Source organism: Battus philenor, unplaced genomic scaffold (assembly GCF_028537555.1).
Source record: "Battus philenor isolate CCGP_79_NKW_IND1 unplaced genomic scaffold, ilBatPhil1.0.hap1 SCAF_11, whole genome shotgun sequence".
Taxonomy (NCBI): Eukaryota; Metazoa; Arthropoda; class Insecta; order Lepidoptera; family Papilionidae; genus Battus; species Battus philenor.
The window spans coordinates 12756719-12767142 of NW_027181673.1; the positions used below are offsets into that span (position 1 = coordinate 12756719).

General features: G+C 32.9%; 1 protein-coding gene across 1 annotated transcript; it reads left to right on the forward strand.

The window, feature by feature from the left end:
• Window positions 1-1405: 1405 nt before the first annotated feature.
• On the forward strand, window positions 1406-9723 carry LOC137929913 (uncharacterized). Its single transcript, XM_068773044.1, has 2 exons — window positions 1406-1429; window positions 8320-9723. Exons 1-2 carry the CDS (start codon window positions 1406-1408, stop codon window positions 9721-9723), a joined length of 1428 nt encoding a protein of 475 aa, XP_068629145.1.
• Window positions 9724-10424: the final 701 nt, after the last annotated feature.

The following is a 10424-nucleotide window of genomic DNA, read 5'->3' on the forward strand; positions in this document are numbered from 1 at the left end:
GAATCACTTTATTTTTGTATTTTTTTTATTCTTATTTGTGTTCTTAACAGTGTCTTAATGGTTCTGGTGGTGGTACGCCTTTAGATTCTCTTGCATTTCCCTTTCACACAGGCATTTCGGTTGAAATAATTCCGGTGTATTTCCAATTATTTCTGCCATTCATTCTATTTTGAATAATAAGTATTTCCATCATCGTTTTTTTGCCATATGATTGCTAAATTGCCAATAATCTCTAAAGTAAAAATTAACTATTTTTTAATTATCTCAGGATCACATAATTTGTTTATTTTTGTTACAAATACAGAACAGATAGCTACTAGGGTTTTATCGTTCTGGAGTCCAGGCTACGCACAAGCAAGCACAGCTTGAGGCGTCCACCCACGGGTCTAACAATTCTTATTGTAAATTTATGAAGGAAGCCCATTTCCAGTAGTGAATTCACTACAGGAGAAATAATAATAATATAATGTGTAACAGGAAATAGGAAAACTTTCATTACAATTAAAATAAAATTAAGCTTAAAATTTTAATTTATTTACTAACAAATATTTGTTCATATTTTTATTTTGTAAGTACACTTTGCTTATAAGTGATTTAACAAAACAATAGATTTCATTTTAGAATCCGCTTTGATTTACACAGAAACAGACGTAGTAGAAAACAAACATGACAAATGAAGATTTTTTGACAGCATTTGATTTTCCTTTAAGTTAAGCAGAAGAACCAAGATTATGCACATAGCTCGAAGAATTGCTTGTCTTAAATGGGCGGGGCACGTCTGGTGTAACTGATGGCTGCTGGAAAAGTGCTCCACAGGCGAGCACGACCCGGGAGACGAAAAGAAGAAGTACATCTTCTTCTTCTCGAAGAAAAGAAATGATTGAAGATTCGTTAAAATTAAGATAAAACTGCAGATAAAAATCTTACATTTTTTAAAAATTATAAAGTAATCTTATAACACAACAGTACAGGCATATAAGAACATCGATCTTAAATCGATATTTACATGACTAAATTTCATCTAAATATTTCGAATTCACATAAATTTTGTGTAGGATATTTATAAAGAAAGCAATAAATTATAGCCTAGGACCGGTAATAAAAAATGATGTTTTTCTATAAAACACGTAATTACATAAAGGTTAAATTTTATAGGTAAATTAATTGAGATGTATTCAGAGCGGCGCGTACATGCAGTCCTTAAGTATGACACAGTGGGATCGGTAAATAAAATGTGTGCAAGAATTAAAGCAATCCTGGCATCTATATAAGCGCGCTCTCCTGAGCCCTACCAGCAGACTGAGTCCGCATATCAATTCGTACGGGCAATAACATCGAAATAAAATCGATTCACAAAGTAATGTGATTTGGCTGTGACACACCGGGAATTTATTTGTTTTTCAATATGGCCGTCGTCCCTGTTTTGATGGTAAGGACATTATTTTTATATTTTTCGCGCCAAAATGTACACTTTTTTTAAAATTTTCATAAGTCACACTCTAAATTAAATATTGTTTAATTCTACTTATAACCAAAAAAGTTTTTACATACATTCATTTTTTTTAAATATTTAATATTTTGGAATTTTTAATTTGATATTATTTACGATTCTTACAACTATTGATTTTTGTAAAAGCACATCAAAATTTTCACCAGACAAGGTATACTGTGATTTATTTATTTCTATATGCTCAAAAAAAGATTACATAAGACGTAATTAAAAGTTAAAAATAAAAATGCACTACATAACATTGTGTATAACTAAAGAAACACCAAAATATATACGTTTTTGTGGATAAATTAATTAGTCTATATTTTTTAATTATTGATCTTTTCTATAGATTTCACTAGATGTTTTCAGTAAAAGGTTATATGACGCTAAAGATTCTACAAACAAAATTTCCGCCAAAACGTTTATATGCATAATTTTATTATCGATGATGCGGCTAGACTTTTTGCCAGTGTCGAAGACAAATTTTAAGACTGTTTATAACTTTTTAAAATAAATACGTATATCACATTTTTGATATTAGAACATTGCGGCTTATTTAATGTCTTTATTATTATATTGCATGCACAAAAAAACACAACAAACAAATATAACTTTTATTATTACGGCAGGATGAAATTATATGAAAACATTTCGTGGTTTATGTTGATAAATTTGTTCACTATTTATATCCGAATTAATGGACTCTTTGTGGGCTTTAATATTATAGTTAATATATCTATTTATTACTTTTGCACGTTTTTATATCTATGTTATTAATATTGTACCTTTCTATATTTTGTACCCGCGCTAAAAGTATGTTTTTAATACTTTCTTTTAGAATCGGTTCGCTTAAAACATTTCCACATATTTTCGTAGTGATCTTCGTCATTATCAAAAAGAAGTCACACGGTTAACGTATAGTAAACTAAATAATAACACATTGATTATGTGAAATTAAAGTTATCTTCATATAATTATATAATCTCATAAAATCTTAATATAACTGATTTTCTATTGACGATTCCAAAATATGTATATTACATTTCAAAACACAAGTTGTATAGGTTAAAAATCAATTGAGCGACCAAATCAAAAACAGCGGTTAACATTGTAACGCAGAAGCAAATTGTAAAAATGCTACACGATGAAAGGCCCCCTTCAAAAGGAATCAGCATGATTCGTCCTGCATTAGCGTATTCCGATAATCGAATGCCGATAGTGTGTTTTAATCTGTTGCTAACGCCATCTAACGGTTTCAAACGCAAACTCTTAAGACTTACATCGATTTTCGAAATTTTCTCAGTTTTCAGTTAGATCACAAATCATACCGGGAACAGGTTGTAGAGTTTTCTCCAGAGCAGCTGTCAATAGGTTATTGCTCGCCTGGCGTTCTGTGGTACGAACGCAAGGAAAACTTTCATTTTCTTTGGAGATTGATATTTGTGCTGGACTTCCCGGATGACGCGACAATTTTGGCATTCAGTTTTGCAGACAAATAACACTTGGATGTAGTTAGTCGATCTTTCACGTAACAGGCAGCCAGAGTTTCTTCTGCCATTTCTACTCCCAGTGGTGACGCTTTCCGAAGGGGTAGTAATTTTAGTTTTAGAAATATTCTCTAGTAGCTGAATGTAAAAAATAACCGTGGCAAGTTTCGGCTCTCTTGGGCTACGTCGAAAAGGAATGCTAAACGAATCACATTTAGCATTCCCTTTAGAGTGTCTGAGTCAGCCGTGGTCCCTTTTTGGGGATACCAGCTTACATAGACAATCTACATAGGTTTGAAGATCTTCCTAATAACTACAATCTTGTAAAAATATCACATACATACGGCAGAAATAAACTTAATTCGGTGAGCTTTACATTCGTATAACATAAACAATAACTCCCATTACCCGTGTCAAGGAGAATAAAATTAAAATTTAATACTGCAAAATTTTGTAAGAGCATCATGCGATCAATAAATATATTAAAAAATTTCTCATTGAAAACTTTTTCATATTTGTGATATAAATAAATAGATGGAAAGGACATCTTTATGAAGAAACTCTTTACTTACACGTTATATAAATGCTAGACATATAACAAGTAAAAATTCGAATTTTCGATGAAATGTAATTTTTGTATAATGTATGTTTTTTAATAATAATCATGATAAATTTGAGTTTAACAATTCGGGTATCTCAGCAAAATTAAAAGTTATAATCAAATAATATTAAATGCTTACGTTATAATTATTATCATAATTGTAAAATAATTCAATATCTTTTCACGTGTTTATATAAAATAGTTTTGCTTCAGACAAATTATTTATAATGACATATATTTAGTAAATTAGTTCGTCTCCATTTTTTTACATGTTTCCTTTTCTAGTTGATGAAACAATTATAAAAATTACTATTATATCTATTTGAAATATATCTAAAATCTAGAAATACGTCTGTTTAAGCTTTCATAAATTAGATGATATAATTACATTCAAATGAGACAGCGTACCTAATTGAAAGTTGTATATGATTTTACTTTGTTAAAGCAGTCCTAGGCGAGCCGGCGTTTCCCAACGTAATCAAGCTGTTCACTAAAATCAAAAGTAGTTGTAATCTAGAGCAAACATTATAGAATTTATATCTCTGCCCACATCCTGTCTACTGCCATTAGTGTAGATATAGTTACCCTATTATATATAAAAAGATTAAGTATGTCATGAGTAAAGTTGATACTTTGTCTTTACGATTGATTCTTGAATCAATTTTTTATCTATTGGATTGAAGAATAGGTTTAAAGCATCCTCTTCCTGCCATGGACGAATAAAAGAGCATCAGGGCCCGTGCTGTAATAGCACTACGAGGATGCCAAGGGGGCTTGAATTCCGTAGAAGTATTAAATCGGCGGTTGTTTATAGTTTTACTTCTTTGAAATATCATATAATCTCTCGTTTGGAAGAAAGAAATCTCACTGAATCAAAAAGATTCAAAACTTGAATCAACCAACTGAAATCGACTCGAAATTTGGAACTTTGTGCAATAATTATAAAGGATTGAAACTTTTCATAAACAAGTTTCCAGAGGATGGTCGGCAGCGTCCTCTTTGTATCGTAACACACACTGCGATCGCCAACCCACCAGTAAAGCGTGGCGAATATAGCATAAAATCTCATAGACATCTTTGGGGATGGCCTATGCCTTGCAGAATGGCGTCTATGGGTTGAAACGACGAAGAAAACTGGCTTCTCTTTCTGTATCGATGAACGACGGTAGTGGTAGTTATATTGTATAGTAATCTTATAACAATGTCTTTGAGATTAAGAGATTTTACATAACTTTTCAACAAGTCAACCTTCACTTTGTAGTTGGTCAAAATACGAGTAGATCAGTTTGATAAATTAGTATAATACGAGTAACTATATATATGTAAAATAAGTAATCAACGATACTCGAAGATGATTCCCATCTTTCTCAGTCTTTTTCCAAAAAGGGCTTGTTTTGAAGAAAGTGCCAACCAAATTGTACAATTTTGATATATTTATACTCGTATATGAATAAAGCATAAAAACAGATGTCTCAAACTATTTAATTTCAAACATTTTAAATCAGATCATGAAATTTTGAATTATTGAGACTCTAATGTAGTAGATAAAAAAGTTAAGATTCTTAATTCAAAAACCAGTTAGTCACCGCGTGGACATCATGGTACATTCATTAAATCTCATGTAGCACTATTTATTAATGAATAATTAATATTTGCTAAAACGGTATCGCAGAATATAAGTAAACTTGTATTGGGTCAAACTAACAAATCTCTACTACCATATCAGAGCAGGAACCAGAATCTTGATTGAGGATATTTCGCAAGGAGCTCTGATTGGACCCCGTTTCTAGGCAGTATATGGTAAGAATGATTTAATTCGTCGTTGGACTTAAATAACTGGATTGGGTCAATCAACGTCGAGTTTTGCCGCCAAAGGATATCCTGCGAGCTTGTTTAAGATACTGCAGATAGTTTGAGATCCTTTTTATAATTGTTGAATGTTTTTGAGAAAAACTAATAGCGGCGCTAGTAAGCCAAATATATATCCAATGATAAGTAAGGAAACGTGTTTAGTTTGTCTTATTATATATATTAACTTATTAGTCTTCACTATTTACATTGATAGGGAGTGTAATTTACTTAGATTTTTCTCGTTATATTCTGTTTCATCTATGAGGCGAGGCTTAAGTCTAGCTGTGGACGTTCTGTGCGGAATTGATGATCATTAGTGTCTTACATAAATTGTAAAATGATATTCTCAATTTAATATTATATTTTACACTTATTTGAAATTATGTACATTAATACCAAAAATAAAAAGGATATCTTAAATATATAAAAAAGAGACAAAAGGCCTCGCTCGAAGATATCTATGGCGAGATATAAAATTATCACCATGCTTGACAGGCGGGTTGGTGATCGAAACCTGGGATATTATGGTACGCAGAGAACCATGCTGCCTATTTTTTTGGAAAATTCCCTGTGAGCAGTGGCGATCCGATATAACTAATGCATATAGTATGAATTATAAGATCGTATACCAGGAACCAAATCCGTGACCTACAACCGCAAGTCTAAGTTCTCTATCATTTGTTTACCATTGTTATAGATAAATGTTAATAAATATGTATCATAAATAAACAGCTAACAACTTCTCCTGAGTTATATTTAGTTGTAATATTTATATTTCTTTAAATAGATATATCCGAAAACGTTTCCAAATATTCATTCTACTTATATGTTATATGTAGACCATTGTATATATAGAACAGTTATATGATACATGATGCCATGTACTAGTTTAAAAAAGGCAGTTTTTATCTAACCCGTGCATCTGTGTAAATTTACCTTGACCCTTTATCGCATAGGCCGTAAATCTTTAACTTCAGCCGTTATGTTCTACATCAAAACGTTGAATTATTAATTCTACTTTAATATTTATGTAAGAAAAAATGTTTCAATTCATTAGTTGAGCTGGCTGTTTAGGATAAAATAAATACTTTTTAATGTTTATGAAATTTAAATTTAGAATATCCTAATGTATATAGGATACATTAGGATATTCTAAATTTAAATTAACAACTGTTACCTAGATTAGTAGTAAACGGTATATGGCAATAAGAAATCTAAGGTAACTTTAATTTTGCAAAGCCACCAACCTTGCTCTCAATTTTGTCAATCAACGCATTCACATATGCCTTTTTGTCGACTGTGAGACATTGTGAATAGATTGTTCACTTGGTAATTTCTCGTGAGATTTAGTTTTTTCAAAATATTTCCCAAACTGTATATTAACTATGAATTACAAATTCGATTTAGTTTTGATTCTTTCGATTGTTGTTGGCTAAATCAGAAAGCGAACCATCGTAGCGGTATTTTAAGTTGTCCGACGCCATTACGTACTAACTCTAACTGAAATTGATGATAATTTATTATAGAAGAAGTATATTAATAAATAAATCTAAGAATTCATAAGTTTTAAGTTCATCGAAATGCGTGGAAATTGATTCGTTGACTCATTAACATGATTAATGTTTTTTTTTCTTATCGCCCCCGCTATTGGGGATCTCTCCTTTTCACAAATAGGGGTGCTATTTGTGTGGGAACAGGGATTTTATTTTTCTTTTATTAATTTTTTCACATTCCTTTCAATTCAATAAGAAATTTATTACCATACTCTTCTTCCATGCATCACATTATCTACGAGTATCTTTCCGTTCCTTCACTCTCCAATTCTTTCTATCTTTCTCTTCTTTTTTATCCCATTCATCCATCCTCATCCCTGCAGCTTGGTCTTTATTATTACAGTTTATCACATATTTTTAATGTATTTTCTTATAGGTATATTTATCACAGTTTTAATAAATCAAAGTTATTTAAATTACATTTTAATTTATTCCTAATATAATTCTTATTTCTTTTCATTTTGATTTACATTATACATTATTTTACACATCATGATTGATGTTATAATGTACACATAAAAAAATATCGTTAGATTTAATTTAAAAGAAAAACTGTTTAGTTCCAGGCCGGTTCTTTTCAAAAGATCAGCGTTCCGAGTCAGTGGTAGCTTACTTATAATGTTAAAATAATCGCCAAATCAAAAGCGCATATAAATGCCTTCTCGAATATTAATGTTTTGAATTAATTAAATTTTTACAATTCATGAGATCAATCATTGAAAGACTTTATTAGATCAAATAAAGTCTTTCAAATAAAGTCTTTTCTTGTTCTAATTTATAATAAGAGCTTTATATTTTCTTACTATCATATTACAAGTCATATATTAGAGAAAAGCAAAGACCATCTACCATAAAATTCTAATGATCGGTGGATGTCATATTTATGAGATATTGGTCTTAATACGTTATATTTTATGTCAGATTTTTAGTGACATTACCAGCAGTGGCGTTGTTAGTTACAGTCCGATTTTAATTCAGGACGGGAGAAATGGCATCTAACAACTAGCCTGTCTCTACTTATTTAAATTAAAAGCCTTTTTTACATATTTATTCAAAATGAAGTTAAATGTAATAACTTTACAATTATTAATTATATATTCCTCCTTAAATTTACAATAAGATAAACCTGTATATCGCTTCGCCCAAAAGACATACTTTATATCTAATTTCATCTACTAACTAAATACATACACTAGACTATTATTTAAAAGTAAGAAACTCTGTATAGGTTGTGCCCCGGTTTTAAAGTACTACTTGATAAAACATTATATTTACGTAATTATTCTTTTGGCAATATTTGAATATGTTTAAAATTTTGATTTTTTTCTATTTCAGTTGTTGCTGGTATGCAGCAGTTTAACAACAGCAAAGGGGATAGAAGAAAAGTCAAAAGTTTCAGAGCTTCTCGAAAACGGTATTAAAGATGGAGCATCAGTGAAGGGAGTAAAGAGAGGCATCATTTCCTCCGGTCACTACGGGTCGTCGTTAGGGCTCGGATTGCACGGGGGAATCGGACTCGGCAGCGGAATCGTCTATGGCAGTGGAATTGGAATCGGTTCTGGAATCGGTTCTGGAATCGTTTCTGGAATCGGTTCCGGAATCGGTTACGGTATCGGTTCAGGTATTGGTTCCGGTATCGGTTCCGGAATTGCAATTTCTGGAGGAGGATTGGGCATTGGTTCTGGAATAGCCGCCGGACCAGCTATAGCGGCAGGACCCGGAATAGCTATCGGTTCAGGAGTTGGAGTTGGTTCAGCTATTGCTGGTGGACCCGCTGTAGCAGTTTCAGCAGGTCCGGCAATAGCCGCTGCACCTGCGGCGGTTCAAACATCAGTCGCCGTAGAACCCAACCCTGTTATCCTCCGCCAAGAAGTACCAAGATTTGTCACGAGAACTATTACACGCAACGTTCAAGTACCTGTACAAGTCCCGGTACCCGTACCGGTTGACCGGCAAGTACCAGTGCCAGTGCAAGTTCCAGTACCAGTGGCTGTGGACCGACCAGTACCGGTTGTGCACAGAGTGCCAGTGGAGATAACACGACAGGTGCCAGTGTATTACGAGAGGAAAGTGCCATACCCGGTCAAAGTACCTGTATCTGTGCCGGTACCATACCCGGTTACGGTGGAAAAGCAAGTAGCGGTTGACCGTCCGGTGTACGTGGACCGCCAAGTGCCAGTGCCTCATCCCGTTTACGTCGACCGTCCGGTTAGAGTGCCAGTGCCGGTTCAAGTTGACAGGCCAGTGCCGGTACCCCAGCCTGTGGTTGTGAACAGACCAGTTGCTGTACCTCAACCTGTTGTAGTCGAGAGGAGAGTTCCAGTACCTGCAGTCGCAGTTGCTCCAGCAGTGGGAATATCTTCTGGTATTTCTACAGGTATCGCTTCAGGAATTGGTGTCGGATCCGGTATTGGAGGCGGCATTGGAGGCGGCATTGGGGGTGGTATTGGGGGCGGTATCGGAGGCGGTATCGGGGGCGGCATTATTACCAGTATCGGGTCTGGCATCGGGTCTGGTATCGGTCTAGGATACGGTTCTGGTATTAGCGGCGGTTACGGTATAGGTATAGGCTCTGGTTACGGTTCAGGTATTGGCCTTTCAACCGGCTACGGATCTGGCCTTTCATACGGCTACGGATCTGGCCTTTCATACGGCTACGGCGGTGGTCACGGTATATCCTCTATCTCATCAGGCATCGGTCATTCGATTGGCGTATCCAAAGTGATCTCCAGCCACTAGGATGTAACGTGTATATTCATATGATATACAAGTCGATTGCAATATTGTAATATTATTCAGAGTAAATGATTGAACCAAATAACGTAGTATTATTTAAATAACTTCAGTAATTATTTTAAAATGTTATTAAGGAAATGCTCCTTAAATTATGATATTACTTTCTTACAAAGTACCGATTTTGACACAATCATTTTTTTTAAATACAATAATAGTTTATTATTGAAAAAATTGTTAAAAAATTAATAAAAACACTTTTACACACATCACAAATTTATTTATAGACACTTATAATTATCACACAACGGTACTAAGTACCTAATAATATTCTTTAAATAACATTATTATATTTTGTAAAGTTTTATGTTAACAAGTAAAACTAATAGAGTTAAAATTAAATATCACCAGACCGATAATACTTTAGAATACATATTGTAGACGAATCACAACACTGAGAAATGCTCAACATGTTTATCTTCGAACAAGTATAAGATAAAATAGTAGACGGACTTTCAAAAATGTTCTTTTTTTTTAATTCTTATAATATTTTTTTACATTAACAACACTTGATGGTAACAAGGTCCAGGCATAGTCAATAATTACAAATATAGATTTATGATATATATATATATATATATATATATATATATATCTTTATATAAATATATAAATATATATATAACCTTTTTAATTAAAAAAAACTT

Bases quoted from the DNA above. Each gene is read 5' to 3' on its own strand.
- LOC137929913 (XM_068773044.1), top strand. From the start codon at position 1,406: ATGGCCGTCGTCCCTGTTTTGATG. The intron at 1,430-8,319 runs GTAAGGACATTA...TTTCTATTTCAG, and splicing joins CCGTCGTCCCTGTTTTGATG to TTGTTGCTGGTATGCAGCAG.